The sequence below is a fragment of the Ammodytes marinus genome, assembly GCF_949987685.1.
Source record: "Ammodytes marinus genome assembly, chromosome: 9".
NCBI lineage: Eukaryota > Metazoa > Chordata > Actinopteri > Uranoscopiformes > Ammodytidae > Ammodytes > Ammodytes marinus.
Window position 1 is genome coordinate 5,640,343 of NC_137213.1, and position 25,982 is coordinate 5,666,324.

At 40.2% G+C, this 25,982-nt stretch overlaps 1 protein-coding gene across 2 annotated transcripts; it reads left to right on the forward strand.

Moving 5' to 3' along the window:
- Positions 1-1,909: 1,909 nt before the first annotated feature.
- On the forward strand, positions 1,910-25,246 carry LOC307255672 (polypyrimidine tract-binding protein 2-like). 2 transcript variants are annotated; one of them, XM_080034410.1, is made up of 17 exons: positions 1,910-1,958; positions 3,126-3,147; positions 3,512-3,563; positions 4,420-4,583; positions 5,067-5,138; positions 5,242-5,313; positions 5,965-6,123; positions 7,966-8,076; positions 8,521-8,689; positions 10,756-10,833; positions 11,712-11,824; positions 16,234-16,267; positions 18,434-18,526; positions 21,733-21,849; positions 22,865-22,964; positions 23,163-23,240; positions 23,454-25,246. In XM_080034410.1, exons 1-17 carry the CDS (start codon positions 1,951-1,953, stop codon positions 23,581-23,583), a joined length of 1,572 nt encoding a protein of 523 aa, XP_079890536.1. In that variant the 5' UTR covers positions 1,910-1,950; the 3' UTR covers positions 23,584-25,246. The 2 variants fall into 2 exon arrangements, with proteins under 2 accessions (XP_079890536.1, XP_079890537.1); XM_080034411.1 differs by lacking the exon at positions 10,756-10,833.
- Positions 25,247-25,982: the final 736 nt, after the last annotated feature.

Below are 25,982 nucleotides of genomic sequence, written 5' to 3' on the forward strand. Positions count from 1 at the left end.
TCAAAAAGCAAAACTTATTTTTTATTTTTTTCAATCAAACTTTCCAGTGTTGTATGACAATGTATAAAATATTGAACTGCAAAGCTACTGCTACTCTTTTAGGAACATCTATAAATAATCAAACAATGACATAAAAAAGGTCCCAATCCCCCTTAAATCTCTGTCTCAAAGTTTGGGCTAAAAAGTATTTTTGAACTTCCGGCTCGGTTAGCGATGCTACAAACACCCGTGCTTGGCAGTTGAGCTGGATATGTGTTCATGTTTTTAACAAGAGGTACAGCTGCCTGTTCTAACAATGCCACATTCTGCCCTATAGTTTAAACGTTGAAAATGCATCATACTGTATTTCGTACCTATTTCTTTGGCATGATGATAGGCAGATCAGTTTAAAAGTGCCCTGACAGAATGGACTGACATTAAATGAACACAGTCTCTGATGGGCTTTCTTCCAGATTATTTGGCAGACTCTGATCCCGGAAAAGGGTGTGGCTTTTTTCAAAAATACATACATTTACTATATCAAGCAAAGAAAATTGGGGTGCCCTTAGCTCAGTTGGTAGGGCGTCCCCCCCATGGGCCTCGTCCAGCAGCGGACCCGGGTTCGATTCCAGCCCGCGGTCGTTCTCTGCATGTCACTCCCCTCTCTGTCCCATTTCAACTCTGTCTCTACACTATCAATAAAGCATAAAAATGCCAAAAAATATATATTAAAAAAAAAAAGCAAAGAAAATTGCACTGCTCCCTCAATAGTGACAAATAGCTCTTGCAGGTCCACAACATTGAATAACCTATTCCTGAATCTACTCTGCTTATCAAAATTGACTATGTAATTACAATTATTTCCCTTTGCCCCGACTAACTAGAACCTGTATACAGTGAATATTGCTATACATGTTTTCTAGAAACACAGCAGTTTCGTTGTTTATGAACTTCCATATTGTTATAATAATAATTATTATACCTTTTTATTCATGGGTGCCTTTCAGGCTGCTCAAGGACACCTAACATGTACAATTTATAAAAGATAAAAAAAACAGATGTACAACAATAAAACAGAGCAAGGATATACACAAACAATAACAAAGCAATAAAAACAGCAACATACAAAAATACTAAGAATTAAACAGAATATGCCCGTTTAAAGAGATGGGTTTTAAGACGGGATATGAATGTGGGCAGAGAGTCAGTGTCATGGAAGGATTGTGGGAGAGAGTTCCAGAGACGGCTGAAGGCTGGTGACCCCGTGGATGACATGTGGTCACCAGTGTAGGTCTGGTGGAAGTCAGAGAGCTTATGACCATTACTGTAGAGGGGTCTGAAAATGTTTAACATCTTCTGAGTCTTGTGCACATATTTGTACTTAGATAGTTTTGCCCATATTATTTAAAGTATTAAAGGAGCATGCAAGAAAAAATCAGTGAGGCAGAAATGGGTATAGTTGCCAGAAGCCTACATAATATATATTTTTTTTATCACAGGTATACTACAGTATGTCTGCAGAGAAGAAACTGATTTAGATGTAATGCCAAGTAAAACAAACACACGTAAAAACAGAGGTAAAACATTTATTTGTAAAGTTTTGTTGAGCAAGGTGACAAATCAGCAGAGGTCTTATTTAAACAAATACAATTGTGCAAACACTGCAGTTTAAAGTGTTTTTTTTAAAACTGTGGCCTAATATAAGTAAGAACATAATTATCCACACAGTTCTTAAAATGTTTAACTTTGAACGTAATTTTGAATTGTTCAAATGGTTGCCTACACTTTTGCATTATTTACTATAGGCCTACTATACTTCCAAGCAGAACATGGCGCTAATGCACTTAACGTGAGTGTTGGGTGCCGAAAGCTATTAAAATACAAGAAGAAGAACGCCCATTTTGCTTACACTAGTCTGGGCAGCATCGAAGTGTGCTGAAAATATCAACAGAAAGAGGACAAAGAGCTGCAATGGACGGGTAAATGTGTTTATGTTACAGCCAAATAAGCTTCTCGGGGGCAATTTTCCACAACTGTACCTTTGACAGACACAGTGACCGAACGAGCTTAATTTGAGATATGATAAATGCTAGCTCAGCTGCGAATATTTTGTTTCTGTAGCCTACATCATACGGGAAGAACATGACGCTAGCTAGCGAGTACACCAAGCCCCAGCCAAGAAATGCGGCATTTTAATGTTGTCTTGCTTGTAGGGAAACGAAAATGTATGTTAGAACGTGATTGAACAGCATATTTTACAATATGCTTTATATGTTATCCTCGGAAATGTGATAGTAGACATGCTAGTTGGGAAATTATATTCTAGTTGTGCATATCAGATTCTCTCTTGCGTAAAATAAATGTTATCGTTAGTTAGATATGAATATAGCTACCGTTAATGGTGACATATGTGTTAGCTGTGTGTTGAGTCATTGTTTAATAAATGGCAACAATTACTGTCGGTTAATATTAGTGAAAAGGTCGTTTAGCTCTTTGTGTTAAAATGACCACGCCATAGCCGTCACCGCACGCGCACCTGTTATTAAAGGCTCTTTTGTCTCGAGCCAGTGCTACCTCTGTCGCTGATTGGGAACTACTTCAGCTGATCCATTATAAGAGCAGGTGCCTTTAAAATTACTATGTACCTTATGAACAGTCGCCTCCATAGAGAGATAATAACATGTTACGTTGGTTTCAGATTGACAGAGCAATGTAATTTATTCTGACATTTTTCATATGTCATAGAATGAATTATTCCCTTATTTAGTATTCTAGTTTGATTTTGGATTGGTGTCGGATAACTTTGGCGAAGTAATGAAAAGTTATTATTCCTGATATACAACATAAAGAGGTTGCAAATGTAGGTACACAGCCAACGAGTTGCTGATTCACTGAACTGGTGAAACTGTTATGACTGTATACTTCTCTGTACATTAGGAACCAGGAGTCTCAAACGCATTTAAACCACTATATATCGTGTACATTTTATTCAAAAGGTCACTGAGTTGGGTTGCTGTTGGATTACCACACCACACCAGTCTTTTTTCCCCTTTGAATTGAATACTTGCATTTCTTTTTTGATATAAAGTAACATTATTTTTTCTTGTTTGTCTTTTTTTGTCTCCCTGCATTCTCACCATTGACAGTGATGTTGCAGTTGGTGTGAAGGCAAGCATTCTTACTTATTACTATTTTTACCTAAACACTTGCATTAAATGTTAACTTGATTGTGTTGACAAATGGACATCTGTTGGATTTTAGGTTTGAGGGAGAGGGGGGGGGGGGGGTTAGGTACTCATTAGTGTTGTCTGTGTGTAGTTATATGATAATATATTCACATATTACTAACTAACGTTTTATGATGGTAATACAGAGGGTGTCTTTTTATTAAGCGAAAAGGAAAGCCATACAATGAATTGGTAGAGAATATTTTGTGATTTTATTGCATTGCATCTCACTATGGCAGACAGATGATCTAGTGTGATGGTTTGACTCATGTCAAATGTATTTTTCTTTTCCTTTTTTCTTCCAGAGAGGCTCAGATGAGCTCACTATGTACAGCAGCAGCCCCAACTCCATGACCGGTACGTTCAGTCGTAATCAGGATTGGATCAGCAAACACAAGCCTCCAGCATTTAGAGCTGGAATCCAAACTGTTTTTAGTATAAATGACTAGTGATCAGAGAGTGAATGTCTGATGGTGGTCCAGATAAAACAGAGGCTATCTGAGATTTGGAAAAGTTACCTACCTGGAAAACCTGGAAATATGATAATCGTGTATGAAGAGCTGAAGTACCAAGTATCTAAGGGTTGGCGGTTCGATCCCCACCCTGCCACTTGTGTCATGGGTGTTGTGTCCTCGGGCAAGACACTTCACCCACCTTGCCTTGTGTGAATGTCGATAGTTAGCCTGCTATCGGTGTATGAATGTGTGTGTGAATGGTAACGTGTAAATTGGGAACAAGTCTCCCCATTCAAAAGAGTCTCCGGTCTCAATGGGATTTACCTGTATGAATAAAGGTTAAAAAAATTAAATTTAAATTGAAAAAGAAAGTTACTGTCTAATGTACAAACCAAAACCAGCATTACTCTCAGAAGTAGAATTTTGAATGTAGTGTTCAAATAAAGTATTCAAATAGCTGCATTGTATTTTTCTGTCAGTCGAATAAAAGTATGATCCACCAAAAAGGGAGACATTTTGACCTGGTCTGAGTAGGCAAGCAGAGGTTTATCTAACAGCATTAACATTGGCTTGGTTCAGCCATGACAGTCTAACAGTAAGCTGGAGTTTCATTTAAGTAATTGCACTTGAACTTTTTTCTGACTTGTTCTCTTAAAAAAATGAATTCCTTATTGCTTTAGCGTCAATGTGGCGTTTTGGAGGTCTATTCAAACATGTGTTGTATTGTAAATATCTCTCCATGTGTGTCCCATGTTCAGCAAACGGCAGCGACAGTAAGAAACAGCGTCTGGATGAATCCCCTCCTTCCAGAGTTCTTCACATCAGGAAACTACCCAATGAAGTGTCAGAGACTGAAGTCATTGCTCTAGGGCTGCCCTTTGGAAAGGTCACCAATATCCTCATGCTCAAGGGCAAAAACCAGGTACACCATACAACAATCTCTATAAAATCAATCAATACTTGTTCATTGTTTTAGTCCACCAACACAAAAACAAACCACATAATAAATACATGACAGACCTCACAATTCAGGGCTAACCATCAGCAGCAATAAAATACAGATATTAAAATAACATTGAAAAAAGGAAGAGAAAAAATATTTATTAATTAATAAAATAACTAACAGTAAGGATAAAGATAATAAAGATAAACTCAGTGGTCTCAAATTAATCAGAGTGATGGGGGCAAAATGGTACAACATTTTAAACAACATTTTCCGTTAAGAACTAATAAGGTATACAGCCAGTATTGAGAACTTCCCAATTAGTCCGCCTTCACTGTTAAATAACAAACTTCTCACCAGTTATACTTAGTGATGGAGATTAGACAACAACAGTCTAGTACAGCTCATTCTACTGAATATGTCCTCCCTTCTGCTGACGCTCAGTACTCCTGTGTTTTCCAGGCCTTTCTGGAGTTGGGCACAGAGGAAGCAGCTATTACTATGGTCAACTACTACACAGCTGTCCCACCACAGGTATGAAATAACAACCGGGTCCTCCACCATACATGGAACCCTTTATCAATCATTTCTGTTCTTGTGAGGATGTCTATCTGAAATGAATCTTAATTGTCTTTAGGTCAGAAACACTCCTGTCTTCATCCAGTACTCCAACCATAAGGAACTGAAAACAGACTCGGCTCTGAACCAGGTATGCACATAGATATATTGGTAACACTTTACAATAAGGGTACATTGATTCCCTTCTAGTTAAAGCTGGGGTGGAGGATTTGGGGAGAAAATTGCAGTTGGGATAGAGATTCGAATCCAAATACCTCAAGCACTCCACTTGTTCTCTTTGGTCCCTCCCCTATGGTCCCTCCCTGACACGCTCTACACTAGCAAATTTGTGCCAAAGTGAATGGACAGTCCCAACAGCCAATAAGAACAGAGAATCGGAGCCTCGCTCTGATTGGTCAAAGTGTACAGCTCATGTTAACTTTGACCAATCAGAAATCACATACTCCAGCTTTAATGCTTAGTAAATGCATACTAAACGTTAACTCTTCATTAACTAAAAATAAGTTAATTAATGCCTAGGTAATGCTTTACAAGTATTAACTAAGCATGGACTAACTGATATGCTTAGTTAATGCTTAAATAAGCATTAGTTTATGCCTATCAAAGCATTAACTAACCTATAATAGCATTAACTACGCATTAATTAACAGTTAGTTAATGTACCCTTATTGTAAAGTGTTACAAATATATTTGTACGCCAAACAGCATCCTCCAACCAAACAGGGCTGGACTTTATGCCTTTCCCCCATAATGCATCAGTTTGTTTCCCCATCCCCCCCAGAGAGCCCAGGCAGTGTTACAGGCAGTGTCAGCAGTTCAGGATGGAAGCTCTCCATCCTCCGACCCTGGAGTGTTGGACCTAGCTCCGCCCCCAAGCCCTGTCCTGAGAATCATCATTGACAACATGTTTTATCCTGTGACACTGGATGTTCTGCAACAGGTAAATAATACACTAGTTTGATTGGTATTTGAAGCTCCATATACAAGTTTGACATTTTTTCTGATGTTTGAACCTTCTTGGTGTATATAAAAAAATATATTTTAAGCAAAAAATTGCCTTTTTGGAGAGGAGAACAGAAATGAATCCGTATTAGAGTGGTGATCACTGCCACCCACTACCTACCACTTTGCTCTAATGGAGATTATGAAGTAAATCTGCATAGCTTTAAACTAGAATGCTACATACAGTCCCCTCCATAAGTATCGGAACAGTGAGGCCAATTCCTTTATTTTTGCTGTAGACTGGAAACATTTGGGTTTGACACCAAAATATGAATATGAGACAATATATCAACATTTAAGCTTTAATTTCCAGGTATTTACATCTGGATCTGATACACAACTGAGAAGATAGCATTTTTTGTAAAGGAACACCACATTTTTAGGAGAGCAAAAGTATTGGAACAGATAGACTTAAAGTAAATTGAAGTGAATAAGACTTAATATTTTGTTGCAAATCCTTCACTTGCAATAACTGCATCAAGCCTGTGACCCATTGACATCACAAAACTTTTGCATTCTTCTTTTGTGATGCTTTTCCAGGCCTTTACCGCAGCCTCATTCAGTTGCTGTTTGTTTTGGGGGGTTACACCCTTTGGTCTCCTCTTTAGCAGGTAAAATGCATGCTCTATAGGATTTAAGTCTGGAGATTGACTTGGCCAGTCTGAAACTTTCCATTTCTTGCCCCTGATGAATTCCTTTGTTTTTGCAGTTTTTTCGGATCATTATCTTGCTGCATGATGAAGGATCTTCCAATCAGTTTGGTTGCATATTTCTTTAAATTGGCTGACAGAATGTTTCTGTAGACTTCTAAGTTCATTTTGCTGTTGCCATCATGTGTTACTGTGTTGTTGTCAAGATGCACCTTTACCAAAGTGATGGAAAGGCTAAAGTTTGGAGAAAGAAAGGATCTGCTCATGACCCCAAACATACAAGCTCATCTGTGAAACACGGTGGAGGCAATGTCATGGCTTGGGCTTGCATGGCTTCTTCTGGGACGGGCTCATTCATCTTCATTGATGATGTAACACATGATGGCAACACTAAATGAACTCAGAAGTTTACACAAACATTTTTTCTGACAATTTAAAGAAAGATGCAACCAAACTGATTGAAAGATTCTTCATCATGCAGCACGATAATGACCCAAAACACACTGCAAAAACAATAAAGGAGTTAATCAGGGTCAAGAAATGGAAGGTTTTTGACTGGCCAAGTCAATCTCCAGACTTAAACACTATAGAGCAAGCATTTTACCTGCTAAAGAAGAGACTGAAGAGAGTAAACAAACAGCAACTGAATGAGGCTGCGGTGAAAGCCTGGAAATGCTTCACAAAAGAAGAATGCAAACGTTTTGTGATGTCAATGGGTCACAGGCTTGATGCGGCTAGAAAGCGCTATATAAGTCACGTCCATTTACCATTTATTGCAAGTGAAGGATTTGCAACAAAATATTAGGTCGTATTCACTTAAATTTATTTTAAGTCTATCTGTTCCAATACTTTTGCTCACCTAAAAATGTGGTGTTCCTTTACAAAAAATGCTATCATCTCAGTTGTGTATCAGATCCAGATGTAAATACCTGGAAATTAAAGCTTAAATGTTGATGTATTGTCTCATATTCATATTTTGGTGTCAAACCCAAATGTTAACCCAAAAATAAAGGAATTGGCCTCACCGTTCCGATACTTATGGAGGGGACTGTATTACATTTTGGGAACGGTTCAGATCCAACTTGGTCATACTTCTGTGTTATACTCTGTGCATTCTTCCATTCTTCCAGATCTTCAGCAAGTTTGGGACCGTGATGAAGATCATAACCTTCACCAAGAACAATCAGTTCCAGGCTCTGCTGCAGTTCAGCGACCCCGTCAATGCACAGCAAGCTAAACTGGTAGCTCAATACACACATATGAACATCATGGCATTTTAAGTTTATTGTTTTTTCTTAGAATTTTTTTTTTGCCATGTTAAGTGACTCATGTATTATTAATATTAAGTCAGCAAACAGTAGACTATTGTAGCAGCACGTAAACTGGTCTCCTATGTTTTGCAATTACATCATCAATGAGGTTTTACAGCCTTCAGTGTAGTTTGCAGGTAAAAGAAGGGGGAACAAATATTTCTTTATTCATTTATATTGTGTTCATGGCATTGGGGCTAGATTAGATGATCATAACTGTATGATCTGTATTTCAGCTAAATATGGATTTTTTTTAAATTATTTTTTTAGACTCTGGTATCATCAGGCTATACTGAGCATAAAACCCGTTATGTGTAAAAAGACTGTGAAAGCACTATTATGATTCTCTCCCCTTCCTCCCTCATTCTACTCCAGTCTTTGGATGGGCAGAACATCTATAACTCGTGCTGCACTCTGCGGATAGACTTCAGTAAACTGGTCAACCTCAACGTCAAGTACAACAACGACAAGAGTCGGGATTACACCAGACCTGACCTCCCCACTGGAGACGGGGAGTCTGTCAACAAGGATCATTCTCTGTTGGGTAAATACACCTCTATGTCCATCCATCACACACCTGTTCAAGATTCAACAGGTTTATTTGTCATGTGGAAAACAATTACAGCAGCAACAATGCAATATAGAGAAGAAGAAAAACAGGTGAAGAGAGTAACACCTGAGACACAGAAGTAGTGCAGCTAAAAAAGTCTATAGATGAGGTGCAAAATATAGATATAAAATACATTTAGAATGCAAAATAAAATGAAATAGAAATTAAATAGAATACTGTACATGGAAATAACGTTTAAAAATAATGTCCATATCTCCTCTCAAAGCCAGAGAGAGAGAGAGAGAGCTTAAGAAGGAGGTGTGTCCCGGTTGATTAATAACCCACCTGTTATCACAGAGTGTGCCCTCCACAGCTGCTATTGTGCCTTTGATGCAGAGTGGCCGTCTGAAGTGGAGGGCCCGTGGAGAGGGGAGTGACTGTTTGAGGAAAGAGCTTATCTCTTCCATGTCTTCTTGATTGGCCACTGCTGCTCTCAAGTGCTGTGTCCAGCCTTGTTTGGTGAAGCGTTAGCCAAAACACAAGCTAAGCACAGCAAGACTACTGGCCAGCAGACCAACTGAATACAGGTTTTCAGCAACATCTGAAAATGTAATTAATGCACAATAATCTATCAAATGGGATAGTCATTTGGGATGGATTTAGAATATTACTCATTTACTGTATGCTTAAAATGACTGTATGCTCATGCTACTATAAAATACATAATCAGCAATGATATTTTCTGGGACTATACACAGTAACAGACACACAAGCACCCCTTGATCCAAAAACAGTAACAAAGATGTTGTCGGCTGTAACAGAAGGAGGATGCAGATGAAAGGATGAATACATGAATAGATAGTAGTTCAACAGGACAGAGAAAGGATTGGCTTTGCTTCCACAACTGTACAAGCGAAATATGGGCAGCTAAACTTTTTTTTTTAAGAGACTTCTTTTAAGCATAAATGTTGTGAATGGGTAGAAGGTCGCATGAAGGATATATAGTAATACCACCATTACAAACAGGATAAAGGTTAAAAAAATAGACACATATAAAAAAAAATTCTCTAAGGTTGGCCCATCTTAGCTGACATTGTAGCATGCAATGTGTGACTGGTTACCTCAGTAGTGCAGCCATAACACATACAGAAATACCAACCATACTAAGAATTTTACATTAACTGCTCTTCTATGCACTAATGAATTGCATTTGTTCAGTAGATGAGGAAAATACTTTCCATGAGCTTATTGTAAATAAGACAAGCGTTTATTAAGATGTGTCTCTTCCCTGAGGGATTTGTTTCTCTGCAGTGAAGTGCATTGGCTCAGATGATTGTGTTCTGATGTGGTGAGGCTGCTACTGTTCATTAGTTCGGCTGTGATAATGATTAAGGCTTTTCACTTTAATGAGTATCTAATAAACATCTAGCCTTCTTCATGAATGCTTCTACTAGAAATGGTATTATAACCAAGTGAAAAAAATACCCGCCAATGATGTTGAGGTTTACTTTCCTTCTTACCAGTCTCTCTCTCTCTTTCTTTAAAAAAAAATCAAAGCCCTATCACAGACATGGAAACACCTGCATCCAGCAGTGCTGGTTAAAGCTCTGGCTACATGGGTTAAAAAACAGTCCTTAAATGAGTTGAATTGAATTTCAGTTTTTAAATCCAGGTTCAAATGTTTATAGTTTGAGATAAATATTTGTCACATTGACAACATTCCCTCATCATTATATAGTACTGTTAAAGTTAGGTTATTTGGGGGTGCACGTGGCGTAGTGGTTAGCGCACCGCCCTAGAGGCTCAGTCCTCATCGCAGCAGACCCGCTTAGAAATCCGATTCGTGGCCGGTTCTCTGCATGTCCTCCCCTCTTTGCCCCATTTCAACTCTGTCTTTCCAAATCTATCTAATAAAGTGAAAAATGCCAAAAAAATTATCTTAAAAAAACGTTAACATATTTTTTTGACTAAGGCTGGTTTGTTTTCCTGTCTTTACTGTGCCATTTGCTGCCATGTTAGATGAGTAGTTTGTTTTAAATGTAGTTGTCATTGTCTTGTAGGTACCCCATCTGGAGCGCTAGCTTCCTACTCTGGTGGAGGAGGTTACTCGTCTTCTATGTCCCTCTCGCAGGGTGGAGGTACCTATCCTTTGACTTTTCTTCATTCTGTGTGTCCCCTTCCTCTGTCTCTGCTCTTTAATGTCTAGTCATGTCTTGCTATAGTTTACTTAAACGTGAAGTAAGCGGTTTATTTATGTTAATATAAGTGTTAAATCACTCTTTATTCATACAGTGATCACTTATATAATGTGCGCGTTTCATAAAGCCGATCTCTGTCAGCTGCTTTGCAAATAAACTTATTGTAGTATCCCGAAATTTACAAATCGACACCTGCCTCACTCATACATACTATATACACTCCATGGTCTCACTGCTGGTGCACGCCAGAGCAACAGAGGGGTGAATGTGTATGCGCCTACAATGGCGGAGCAGGTAAAAATCCTTCCCAATGTCTGTTTTGATGGTTTTTATCATGTTTTATCACACTTATGGATCTGAGATGATGCTAGATAACTCGCTGCTTGAAGACCGCAATGCATTAATGTGGTGACGTAGGGACGAGCGAGGGGACCGCTAACTGCAGTAACTGACAGGAAGTTAGCTAAAAGAACCATTCTGCTTACAGCACCTTTAATGCACTGGGGCGGGATCATAGGTTTTATTGTAGTGGCCTCAGTGGTTACTTGATACAACAGCTACAATTCTGAAATCTCTGATCACTATAGAAGTTAACATATCTGGGATCATTGCATTATGATATGATTTCAGGGAGTCCAGAAGCCCACAGAAAAAGCCATCTATTTAAGACAGACCCTTGAAGTATTAATGAAATCCTGTTTCATTGTTGAAGGGAACAAGCGGGTGGGATCTGTCCAGTGTTTTGGTTCTACTCGACCTCTCTGCTTTGGTGTAACATCTGTGATTGTGACGGGTTGATTGTCTTGTGCTCCTACCAGGAGCCATCAGTCCACTGAGTGCTGCAGCAGCAGCGGCAGCAGCTGCTGGCCGTGTTGCCCTGTCTGGCTCCGGAGTGGCAGGAGTCCTGCTGGCTTCCAACCTAAATGAAGAGGTACGTCACCATCCATACACATAGTACTGTGAAGGAATGTGTGGAGTCTCTGCTTTAAGTCACTCCTTCTAACTATCCAACAAACAGTGCTGAGGGATTTTTATTTAGTCGATAGCAGTGTGGGTGTATGTATGCTTTCCACTTTACAGCATGATTTACCTTCCATCCACATGTAGTCTGTGTAGCATAATTACAATGGATTAAGCTCACTAGGTGGCTGTGTATGGTAAAGGGTTGAAGTATAGTACATAACCTTAAACTATAAGGTGTCTCAACTTTTTGGGGGCATTATGATAACTTAAATATTTGTGTTAGAGGTGTTTCTTCACTGGGGAATGAAAACTCATTGTTTTTAACCTTGTTTTTTGGCAAGGAAATCTTTATGCTCCATAAAATCCTCACAGGACAAACATTTTGCTGCCTGTAAAAATACATCCTACTGGAACATGGGAGGTACTAGGAAATGTCCAATAACAGATTCAGAAGACGGCCATCGCTGTTAATAACTGTTTCAGGCTAAAGTCAGAGTAGTAGCTCTTTGTGTCTGTACCACGCTGTATACAAAATGATCTATGGATTGTCACAGGTTTCATATTTAATGTCTTAAAATACTGCCTTACGTTTGAGCACATTCTATCTGTACATCAGCTCTTGTGTTGCGTTTTTGAGGCGTTGTGGATTTCTCTCAACTGAGCACCCAACATATTTCTATACTTTTATAAAATGTCAGTTTGTTCTGGACATTTTCACTTTATTCTCCAATTATAAATGTGCTCAACTCTTCCCTCTGTATCTCCATACCTTCAGTATCTATTTCTGTGTTCCATCTCTCTATCAGTTCACTCTCACTCTCTCTGTTTTCACACCTCTGCCCCTTCTGGTAAAGTCTCCTGGCAACAGCTGTTTAGTAGAAGGCAGCCTACTGTTGTGACTGTCTGGTGACACACGTTGGGAGTATGCTACAGTCCAGTGGCTGGGTAGTGGTTAAGTGTGTTGTGGCCATTCTCCATGTTGTGAGTGTTTAATCAAGGGGATGGTTTTTTTACTTGTTCATCCTCTCTCAACTTTGTCATCAAATGGACAGACTAACATCTATAGCCAGTTTTCATCACTTTGATGCAGTACACTTGCCCAGTTTAGACACCCAACATTTGCCATTTAATTCCAGGCTGATAAAATAGTAGATTAAGTGCAAGACCCTCCTGACAAAAAAACATATGCCAGTCATCATGATGTTTTATATGATATCGTGTCCTTTATTACTTATGTCATTTTTCACAAGAGACAATTATTTAGCTTATCTAGTTGATATATGCTGTGGCAGTGACCTTATACATGCTTTGAATTGTTTTGTGTTTTTAAATGAAACCTGTCTGTTGGCCCGAATTCCCCAAATTGAATAGAAATAAACACATGTCCTTGTGGTGCCCAGGTAGTGAATAGATAAGAATGTAGCCCATCCGGCTACAAGCATGACAAATAGCTTGGTAATCTTCTGCTTCATTTCCACTGAGCAGCACAGCACAGTCCAGTTTGGTACGGAACAGTAACTCTAGATCATGCTTGCGTTTCCACTTGCTGAGTCTGACAGTACCCATACTTGGTAGGCGGGGTTTATGCCAGATGGTCAGAGTATAAACAGCCTATGGGTCAGAGGCAGTTAATGATGCTCTCAGCAGCATCAATCTAACTATGGTGACATCATAGCAGCAGGACACAGTAGAACCCGCTGATTACTTCAATGAAGAGGAAAAACACCACACTAGAAACAGAGAGCTGCACGCTGACATTTGTATTTAAACACAAGACTCTTCACTCTAGCTGAGGAGATCACACACATCGGTTTATCTCTCGCACGGGAAAAATGATGAGTCTGTCGACCAATCACCGGATTGCAGTGTATAGCTCCACCCTTTAGGGACGGCTAGGTACCCCAGCGAAAGGTTGTTCGGTACGCTTTGCTTATTTTTGTACCCTTCTAAACTTTTGACAGTGTAAACGCAAATACAGTATCTCACAAAAGTGAGTACACCCCTCACATTTCTTCAAATATTTCATTATATCTTTTCATGGGACAACACTGAATAAATGACACTTTGATACAATGTAAAGTAGTCAGTGTACAGCTTATATAACAGTGTACATTTACTGTCCCCTCAAAATAACTCGACACACAGCCATTAATGTCTAAACTGCCGGTTACAAAAGTGAGTACACCCCTGAGTTAAAATGTCCAAATTGGGCCCAAAGTGTCAATATTTTGTGTGGCCACCATTATTTTCCAGCACTACCTTAACCCTCATGGGCATGTAGTTCACCAGAGCTTCACAGGTTGCCACTGGAATCCTCTTCCCCTCATTCATGACAACATCACAGAGCTGGTGGATACTGGAGACCTTGCGCTCCTCCATCTCCTGTTTTAAGAAGCCCCAAAGATGCTCAATAGGGTTTAGGTCTGGGGACATGCTTGGCCAGTCCATAACCTTTACCCTCAGCTTCTTTAGCAAGGCAGTGGTCGTCTTGGAGGTGTGTTTGGGGTCGTTATCATGCTGCAATACTGCCCTGCGGCCCAGTTTATGAAGGGAGGGGATCATGCTCTGCTTCAGTATGTCACAGTACATGTTAGAATTCAATGAACTGTAGATCCCCAGTACTGGCAGCACTCATGCAGCCCCAGACCATGACACTCCAACCACCATGCTTGACTATAGGCAATACACACTTGTCTTTGTACTCCTCACCTGGTTGCCGCTCCACACTCTTAACACCATCTGAACCAAATAAATGTATCTTGGTCTCATCAGACCACAGGACATGGTTGCAGTCATCCATGTCCGTAGTCTGTTTGTCTTCAGCAAACTGTTTGTGGGCTTTATTTTGCATCATCTTTAGAATAGGCTTCCTTCTCGGACGACAGCCATGCAGACCAGTATGATGCAGTGTGTGGCGTATGGTCTGAGCACTGACAGGTTGACCCCCCACCCCTTCAAGCCCTGCAGTAATGCTGGCAGCACTCATACGTCAATTTTCCAAAGCCAACCTCTTGGTATGACGCTGAAAACGTGCACTCAACCTTCTTAAACTGGGCCGCAGGGCAGTATTGCAGCATGATAACGACCCCAAACACACCTCCAAGACGACCACTGCCTTGCTAAAGAAGCTGAGGGTAAAGGTTATGGACTGGCCAAGCATGTCCCCAGATCTAAACCCTATTGAGCATCTTTGGGGCTTCTTAAAACAGGAGATGGAGGAGCGCAAGGTCTCCAGTATCCACCAGCTCCGTGATGTTGTCATGAATGAGGGGAAGAGGATTCCAGTGGCAACCTGTGAAGCTCTGGTGAACTCCATGCCCAAGAGGGTGAAGGCAGTGCTGGAAAATAATGGTGGCCACACAAAATATTGACACTTTGGGCCCAATTTGGACATTTTTTCTTAGGGGTGTACTCACTTTTGTAACCGGCAGTTTAGACATTAATGGCTGTGTGTCGAGTTATTTTGAGGCGACAGTAAATTTACACTGTAATACAAGCTGTACACTGACTACTTTACATTATATCAAAGTGTCATTTCTTCAGTGCATGGAAAGATATAATGAAATATTTGAAGAAATGTGAGGGGTGTACTCACTTTTGTGAGATACTGTACATGTCTGTGGAACAGAATTGCGGCCCGTTACCTCCGGGAACATGTGATCTGGTTGGCCATCTGCTTCGTGGTCCCGCCTCCTTTGGCTTTGATAATTCACTTTTTTACTCACCTAGTTATTTCAAGCTTTATTCTTTTCTCCATCCTGGAATATATGGTTTTCTACCTCCCTCCCATCGTTTCTGTCCCTCACTGGAAAAATGCATCCAGCAGTGTGTGTGTGTGTGTGTGTGTGTGTGTGTGTGCATGTGGATGTGGGTGTGTGTGCGAGCAGGTCTATGTCTGTATGTGTGGAATGGAACCAGCCATCATTCAGACGCCGTTGATGTTCCACCAATGCTCTGTTTACTGACCTCTGCTTTGGTTTTTTGTCTTCCTCTCCTTTCTCCCTTCCCCCCGCCTCCTATCTCCCCCCCCCCCTTCACACATTCATTTTCTCTCCATTTGGCCTCATATGTATATCTATCCTTTTAACGTTGTACACTTCTCTATAAACCCCGCCCCCCTCTCCTGTACACTGTCTCACCTTTCTTAATGCGCTCCAACCCACCTTTGGGTTTTGTATTTTCGACCCCTTCCCCCCCCCCCCCCCCCCCCCCCAAATGCTGTCATTCTTTGCTCCACCCCGCATCACCATGGAAACCACCACCTCCCCCCTTCGTCCAACGCTGGGCGGTCTGATCTCTACCTCCGTCTCTCCTCCTCTTCTTCCTCCTCTGCTCCTCCTCTTCCTGTCCTCTGCTCTGCGGTCTCTCTCTCTAAAGATGGTCACGCCTCAAAGTCTCTTTACCCTCTTCGGTATGTTCAAACCTCTACTATTCTATCTGTATATCTCTTCTCTGTTAATCCTTCTTCAGTGATGACGTGGACACGCTATTCTTCTGTATCTCCAAGCCCCTCCCTTCTGTCTCAATGTACACTGCACAATGCAAGTCTTCTGCCTCTATAATCAAAGTATAAGTGAGTCTTAGAGATGGTCTGATTGGTCAGTTTATCTCTTAACTGATGAGAACAAAGACACCAAAATCCACAGCTAAACCTGATCCACAGTGTTGGACTGTATATTGGGCCTTCAGTCAGCATTCAATCACATTGGGGTTCCTCTCAGTGTCAGGTAAGGTGTTTGTACCATACAATAGGGCTCACTTTGAAGACATGAATGTAGGTTTACTCCCAGCAAAAGGTTTGGTTCACATTTTATCAACCCAGTCGTAAAACAGTTGAAACAGTTTTTGCTCGCTATTATCATCCCTTGTGTTCATACTGACAGTTCCTGCCTGAAGCTTTCATAATGTAAATGATGGGTGGCCAATTTCAAGTTCTTCGTTTGATGCAAAAATAGATTATAGTAGATAGTGTATAGTATGAGAAACCAAAAAACAACCCTCTTTTTACACGCCTCCGCCTTTTCTAAAAACCTGTGTTCAACAGTATGGGCTTTTTGGAAGTCAAGACAGGCGCTGAAACAGAGCATTTCAGACAGAGGCTGTAAAGAGGAGTTTCAGAACTGGCACTGTTCAGCGTAGTCTTTTTGACTACAAAATGTCCTCTTTCACTATCCCAGCACCTTAACAGGGAAACACTAAGCCATTTTGTCAGAGCGATATTTTGGGAGATATCCACTTGATTTGTCTAACTCTGACGGCTGACTCCTCATAGAAGCTTCAGATAACTTTTTTGATAAGTCTTTGCACAGAAGGACTGTGGATTTTTTCCTTCTCACTTTTCTTTGGAAGTGTATTAACAGTGTTCTTTCTATGCTCAGCATAGAATGAAGGAAACTGATGATAATAATACAGGTTAGTAGTGAGCGCCTCCTGTGGCCGCTTCACAATACAAGATGCTTTTTATAAAAAAAACAAAAACCTTATGATCTATTGCATGAATTTATGGATTATGGTTGTGTTCCATTAAAGTTCCCTTGCCCTATTGGCAATAAACCTTAATTGCATCTCTTATGGAACTTATTTAGTTTTTTCTTCTACTCTTTTTTTGTAACAGCAAAGATCAAGGTAGAAAACATGTCAGTTCAATTCCATAATCTCATTGTACATTGTATAATGACAATAAAGATTTCTATAAGGAATTTGACAAAAAAAATTATCTTTTAAATCCCAAAGAAAAATGTCTTTGTGTATCATCAGGGACACATGGATTATGAGTGTTTATGTTCTCACCATATTATGGGTTAAATTGACCATGACAGTCCAGTGTACTCACACAGTTTCATTACATTTTAGCTTCATTGTAACTGTTCAAACTTCTGCCTTTCCTTTTTGCCCTTTTCTCTGAATTGTATTGCCTTAATCAAGTGAAAGTTACCCTTCACCGTTTCATGTTATTCTACAACCTTGCAGTTGGGATTACCTGCCTCTCATTCACCTACATTAGGCTCATCACAAGGTCACATTAGACTGTCAACCAGTCCAGCAATATTTACAGTTGTGTTCTTACTCGTATTGGAAGCTCTTAAAAAGTCTCAAGCATTACAGGCCTATTAAAAGAATGTATTTTTTAATATTCTGTGCACATTTCTGCCTTATGATAACGGCATGTCTTTGTCGTGTCAAAGGTTTTGTGAAATGTGTGTTTTTTTTCTACACCGCCCATTTCTGGTTTGACCTTTTTAAATGGGCCGATCTTCAAGCTGGATCTCTGAATCATACACACGCTGTTCAGTGTATGTCAATGTCTGACTTTTCTCACTGGTTGACAGTCATAACATTGAGCCTCTCGGTTACACAGAAGCTTTTGATTGAAGTTTCTAGTGGAAGTCAAATGGGAAGATTCCGTCTCTTCTTTTCATTTGTCTTTCTAGCACTAACTTTATTCCTTCCATCCTTCACACCTCTCCTCCTTTTGATCTTGGTCGGCTCCGTCTGTCCTGCTCTGTCTGTTCTCTCCTCCTCCGCCCTGCTCCCTCTCTCTCTCTCTCTCTGTCTCTCTCTCTCTCTCCACCTCCAGGGGTCTATGGTGATGTCCAGAGGGTGAAGATCCTCTACAACAAGAAGGACAGCGCTCTGATACAGCTGTCTGATGGCAACCAGGCTCAGCTGGGTGAGTTTCTATGGCAGCAAGTCAGTCACTCATCAATATATTGCACTGCAATATACAATTCTTTAAACTACCGTACTTTCCGTACTATATGCCGCACTGGACAATAAGCCGCAGGTGTTATAATGTTTAATTACCATATGTAAGAGTTCGTGCACAGAGGGGATTGTCGGGAAAGAGATGGCTGCTTGAGGAAGCTCCCACATTTCAACAAACAAGTTGCATATTTGCATAACGTACGTAAGCGTTACCATTTTGTGCAATAGTAGCTATTAGGGATGGGCACGAGTGTTTTCGCTACTCGTGTGATCGCTTGCATTCCTCGAGGATCAATCGATTCCTCGTTAAACTTTTTTCTATTTTTAGGACGCAACGCATCTGTCTACAGAACAACGGTTGACCGCAATAAAGCGTTCAATGCTTATGTCAAACAGTCACAGTTGCCATATGATATTAAGGATTTATTTTCCACAAGTTTAAAACACATTTTCCTAACTGAAAGTAATTAAATAAGCGGGCCACAATTTAAACCGATCGAGTAGGTCTGCGGTGGAGAGAGAAAAAAGAGAGAGAAAAAAAGCATGGGCTATAGTTGGCTAACATTCAAAATAGACATTTAAAATAAGAAGGGCAGCAAATACAATAACATTATTGTCCTACAATTTAAACACATAGATAGGCTAAATAACTCACCAAAGCAGTAGAAGTAGTAGGCTAGTACAGGTCCTTCTCATATAATTAGCATATTGTGATAAAGTTCAATATGTTCTGTAATGTACTGATAAACATTAGACTTTCATATATTTTAGATTCATTACACACAACTGAAGTAGTTCAAGCCTTTTATTGTTTTAATATTGATGATTTTGGCAAAAAAGTAAAGAAAAACCAAAAATCCCTATCTCAAAAAATTAGCATATTTCATCCGACCAATAAAATAAAAGTGTTTTTAATACAAAAAAGTCAACCTTCAAATAATTATGTTCAGTTATGCACTCAATACTTGGTCGGGAATCCTTTCGCAGAAATGACTGCTTCAATGCGGCGTGGCATGGAGGCAATCAGCCTGTGGCACTGCTGAGGTGTTATGGAGGCCCAGGATCCTTCGATAGCGGCCTTAAGCTCATCCACAGTGTTGGGTCTGGTGTCTCTCAACTTCCTCTTCACAATATCCCACAGATTCTCTATGGGGTTCAGGTCAGGAGAGTTGGCAGGCCAATTGAGCACAGTAATACCATGGTCAGTAAACCATTTACCAGTGGTTTTGGCACTGTGAGCAGGTGCCAGGTCTTGTTGAAAAATGAAATCTTCATCTCCATAAAGCTTTTCAGCAGATGAAAGCATGAAGTGCTCCAAAATCTCCTGATAGCTAGCTGCATTGACCCTGCCTTTGATAAAACACAGTGGACCAACACCAGCAGCTGACATGGCACCCCAGACCATCACTGACTGTGGGTACTTGACACTGGACTTCAGGCATTTTGGCATTTCCTTCTCCCCAGTCTTCTGATTTCCGAATGACATGCAAAATTTGCTTTCATCCGAAAAAAGTACTTTGGACCACTGAGCAACAGTCCAGTGCTGCTTCTCTGTAGCCCAGGTCAGGCGCTTCTGCCGCTGTTTCTGGTTCAAAAGTGGCTTGACCTGGGGAATGCAGCACCTGTAGCCCATTTCCTGCACACGCCTGTGCACGGTGGCTCTGGATGTTTCTACTCCAGACTCAGTCCACTGCTTCCGCAGGTCCCCCAAGGTCTGGAATCAGCCCTTCTCTACAATCCTCCTCAGGGTCCGGTCACCTCTTCTGGTTGTGCAGCGTTTTCTGCCACACTTTTTCCTTCCCACAGACTTCCCACTGAGGTGCCTTGATACAGCACTCTGGGAACAGCCTATTCGCTCAGAAATTTCTTTCTGTGTCTTACCCTCTTGCTTGAGGGTGTCAATGATGGCCTTCTGGACAGCAGTCAGGTCGGCAGTCTTACCCATGATTGCGGTTTTGAGTAATGAACCAGGCTGGGAGTTTTTAAAAGCCTCTGGAATCTTTTGCAGGTGTTTAGAGTTAATTAGTTGATTCAGATGATTAGGTTAAGAGCTCGTTTAGAGTACCTTTTCATGATATGCTAATTTTTTGAGATAGGAATTTGGGGTTTTCATGAGCTGTATGCCAAAATCATCAGTATTAAAACAACAAAAGACCTGAAATATTTCAGTTGGTGTGCAATGAATCTAAAATATATGAAAGTTCAATTATTATCATTACATTATGGAAAATAATCAACTTTATCACAATATGCTAATTATATGAGAAGGACCTGTATATCCAACCGCGTAATGCTCACTCCTGTCCGTGACTAATTACCGCGACTAATTCCTCGTTAACGGAACGTTACACCGTCGGCTTTTGAATCTCAATCCTATATTCCATAATAAAGGCTTCTTAAATGTTGTTTGCTCGAATGTGCCCGAAGTCAGCCTGGCTTCTTTACGTGATTTTCCAAGTTTTCCAGCACCGCATTCAGCTCCGCGGTGCTGTGGAGACCACACACTGGCTGCGCTGCACGGAGGTGGCAGTTATTTGCGGTTTCTGTTTGACACAACGCTTAGTTTATTTAACTTGGATCAAAATATTTAATTTTGTTAAACTTTATATCCGTTTTGTGCCGTTTTGTACACGTATATAACATTTTAAAATAGGGGCGGCCCGCCGGCCGGCCTAAAGGCTACAAACACTAAAAAAAACAAAACAATTTTCCTCATCCACCAATCGAGATCATTTGAAACGAGGAGTACTCGAGTACTCGATTACTAACGCCCATCCCCAGTAGCTACAGAATATATACTGTGCTGTGTAATAACAGGGTCGAAAAACGGGGAAAAAGTCGCGGCTTGTAGGCCGAAAAGTACGGTACACATTTCAGTGCCGAAGGTTTTAATAAAATTATTATATTAGATTATTACTCCATCAAAAAAAATGCATTAGTCCTTCGAACAAGCTTCTCTCTGAAATTTTTTTTTTGTTTTACATTTGAACACATAACACACACCCACAAAAAGATTTCTGTTTTCGGCCAAAATAGAAGATGATACAGATATTCGGCACAAGGCTGAAACTCGGCCCTGATATTCGACCGTTGGTCGACCCTTAGAAATGCTGTCAAGCTATTAGACTTATCACTCTTCCATATTTTCTGTTTTCTATTTTCTCCCTGCAGCTATGAGCCACTTGAATGGTCAGAAGGTGTTTGGTAAAGTGATGAGAGTGACACTGTCTAAACATCAAACTGTGGCTCTGCCCAGGGAAGGGTTGGATGACCAGCTGCTAACTAAAGGTAAGGGCTCGTCAGTAGCATGGATAGTATATAAAATGGATGTAGCATCCGGGCTGACCTCAGTTATTCAGACTACATCCCATTCTCCTGGCTGGTAGAAATCGCTGTGGTTGGGGCTTGGTTTATTTACACTGTCAACAGCCATTTGAGACATCCACAGGTCCACGACAAGTTTCAAATGAAATGAAGTAAAATAAAGCCTTCATGTTCCTCCTTAACTTTGTTCCAAGTGTATTTTTCTGTGTAGTGTATCTTAAACATATTTCACCTCAGTGGCCTCATAGGCTTTTATATACAAGCAAGCAGCAGTCAAGGTTCCAAACCATTATGTCATTATTATAGAAGTATTTTAAGTTGAGAACCGCCATTTTAAGTTGACTGTCCGCCATTTCAAATCAAACGCATTAAACTATCCAGATATTCTTACCCTATCTGTTTTGCAGATTATACAGATGTCGTAAACTGTTTGGAGCTCTTGGCGATTACTACTGCAAATGTGAAAACTGAGTCAGTGTTGTGTCTGAAGAATACAAGTTTGAAAAAAAAAACGAGCGACTCGCATAACACAACTGAATCTCCCAGTGATGTGTCATTTATATATTCATATTTAAAGTTTTTGTCATTATGTCAATATTAGGGCTGTCAAATTAACGCGTTAATTTCGATTAATTAATCACAGAAAAATTAACGCGATTAAAATAATTAACGCAGATTAATCGCACTTCTATATTGCCGTTTGACCCGGTGCAAAAGAGGTGAGATGATAGCGGAGCTGCACTTGTAACTTGCGGAAACGGCCCGCACGGGATTAAAGGAGAGAGACAGAGAGAGAGAGAGACGAACGGTAGCCTATACAGTTGTTTATAAACAGGCATAAAAGTGTCATATAAGTATGCGATTATTTAGATTAATTAATCACAGAGCCTGTAATTAATTAGATTAATTTTTTTAATCGCTTGACAGCCCTAATATATATACGTAAACATATACATGTATATATTTCTTTTTTTGACAGATTTCTCTGGCTCACCGCTCCATCGCTTTAAGAAGCCAGGATCCAAAAACTTCCAGAACATCTTTCCTCCGTCTTCAACACTCCACCTCTCCAATGTTCGGTAGTACAACCCACCACACACACACACACACACACACACGAGTCCAAATAGTCTCTTTGTCTGTCCGTCAAATAGTGTTATTATTGTAACGATGGCTTTATATTGGTCTCTTAGGGGACAACTCAACACTGCAGGTTGAGGCTTTAGCTTCACGCTGCTCTGCTTTAAGACCATAATCATCAGTCTTTGTTTGTGCAGGGACGGAGTTGGAGAGGAAGATCTACGTGTTCTGTTCTCCAACGGTGGATCAACCGTCAAGGCCTTTAAGTTTTTCCAGTAAGAATCACTTCATTATGATGCAATACAAATGTACAACTTCCTAATGATCATCTCACTTGACATCTTGATATCTTCTGTATTTTGTACATGAAAAGAGTAGTCATGCTATGGAACTGACTTACCCAGAACACAAACTGTACCATGCAGACAGACAAGAAATATGAGCCTTTATTGGCACTTTTCCCGTAATATTCAACTGTTTGTCTTCAGGGACCATAAGATGTCCTTGATCCAGATGTCTTCAGTAGAGGAAGCCATCCAGGGTCTGATGGATCTCCACAACTATGACATGGGAGGGAACCACCATCTGAAAGTCTCCTTCTCCAAGTCTACCATCTAAGCCCCACACACACATACACACACTGAGGTCCCTACCTTTTGGTCTTCTGTTCAACCTTTTCTGTTTTACCTCTCCCGCGCTAGCCCCCAAACCTTTTAATAGTGCAATATGTAATCACTGAAATGTGCTTCACAATTCAAAGTACAAATCAATCAACTCCCATTTGAGATTAGTTTGTAGCTCAAATATTGAGATAATCCAAATTCCACCTTGTGTATCTTCTGAGCAGTAGCAGCAGTGTGTTGGTCTGCCCTAGTCTAAAGGTAGTTTGCAAAGTAGAAGTCCTGCTTTGACCCATAAGACATGCTAAAGAGCAAATGCACAGCAACTTCTTATATTCCCTCCCACTGCTTTAACGTAAAAGCTGAGTTTTTTTCCATTCAGGATTCATCAGATTCCTGTTGTGTATTGTTTTGCGTCCAACAAAACATTTCCGCAATAACAGATTTGGTCAACCAATCACGTGACTCCTCTTTGCTTTTCTGCTAGGTGGCTATCAGCTGCTGTGTCTTTGTTCAACAGTGATGCTGCTTCACTCCTCCAAATCCCATCATGTATAAATCACATTTTGGACATTTCTTATTCTAAGCCACAGGAGTAAATGGGGTCGCAGAAGGTTAATGTGTTCATGTGTGGTTCAAGCTGTTCTCTACTCTAATCTGCAGCTCGAATATGAGCTTCAATAGTTGTAGCTACACAATGCTAGTGTATTACATTGTTCAATCACACAATGCTACTTTGGAGGCATTTTAGCGACTCAACACTAAACCAGCTCATAGCTTTAACTATTAAACTGCACTACACGGAAAACAACGTGTGGTTTAAATATCAGAAGTAATGCCATTTGACGGGGATCCAGCACACATAAGTGGATTAAAGCACTGGTGTGGTGCAATTTCAGGAGGCAGCCTCATGTAAGTGGCACCCTCTTGTGGTTGTTATTCCCCGTAGCTCAACAATCACTCTGAAGCAATGCATTCTGGGCGATGATAATACTTGGATGAGGATAATCATGCTTCGTTGTGGACAATTGAATTTACAAAAATAACTCGATGTGTACTGATACAACACCTTCCTGTCGTGTTGTAATATCTGAATGTGAAGTTTTCATGGCAGAGTAGAGCTACTGTAACTGTAATGTTCCCTTATTAAATCCTTTATAAACTATTACTGAGTGTAGGTGCACACACACACACACACACACACACACACACACACACACACACACACACACACACACACACACACAAATGCGGTCTGTTTGGACAAGGTTTCAACATGTGATTCTGGCCTTGGTCTCTGATTTTGGGGAGGAGATCTTTAGGGACCAAAGTACATGTGCCTTTAGTCTGTGGTCTGATTTGATCCGTCTTTGAACAGATCATTTTACCGGTAAAGTTTGTTGATTTTCATTGTAGGAACAGAAGCTTTTTTGTTCATTATTTCTAAATAGACAATGATCCTGGTCTTTCAAGCCCTCTGTTGGTCTGACATCAGGAGCGTATTTATGCACATAAAACTGGGTCACTTTTAACCGAGGTCATCTTGTGTGGGGTTTTTATTTTTTCACTCATCTCCGGCTTTTACTCACGGCCGCAAAAGCTTTTCTGTTGTTGTACATTTTCTTCTGGAGTTCATTTTCTTTTGTGAAAAGATTTCAGTTCAGCCCAAATTAAACATGTTTTTTTCTACCAACAATCCCTCAGTTAAATTGTGTTTGTGTGTTGGCTCAGGCCTCCGCTCTCATTCTGTATCTCTTTACCTGTCAATAAACTTCTCTCACTCTGCTCACTTCTGTCTCTCTGCTCTCACTTCTTTCTCTCCATTCCTCCCTCTTTAAGCTGTTTCTGTTCTTTCAACTTTTCTGCTGAGACACCAAGGCTTTAGGCAGCATTGACGACGATGTGAACTATTCTATAATAATAATTTGAGTGGCTTCACTAAAGATCAGTATATTTAAATGAATATAATATAAGTCAGCAGAAATCAACCAGGATGATTCTGGACTGGATTCTGAGATCCACCTTGGAGTAGCAGTATGGCAAATTTTAAATGATGGGGCATAAAGGGGTTACGTGAGCCACTTTTTACATTTGATGATTTTAAGATTTTTTTAAGTGTATTTGTTTCAAGTAATAGTTACTATATATACCTCGGGTTGTAGTCCACCCACAATAACTAAAACAAGTTATATAATAAGAATGACCCATCCAAAAAAAGGTTGTGCTATGGCAAATTAACATGATCACTGGGATTTGGGTTCATTTTGAACTTAATTTATGCCATTAATTCATAATGTAAAAAATGTGCTTCTGTACTGCATGTTGTTACCTAATTGGGGGAGATGAAAGAACAACACTTGCGTCTTCCTTATCATCACATATCACATGCTCCACTTT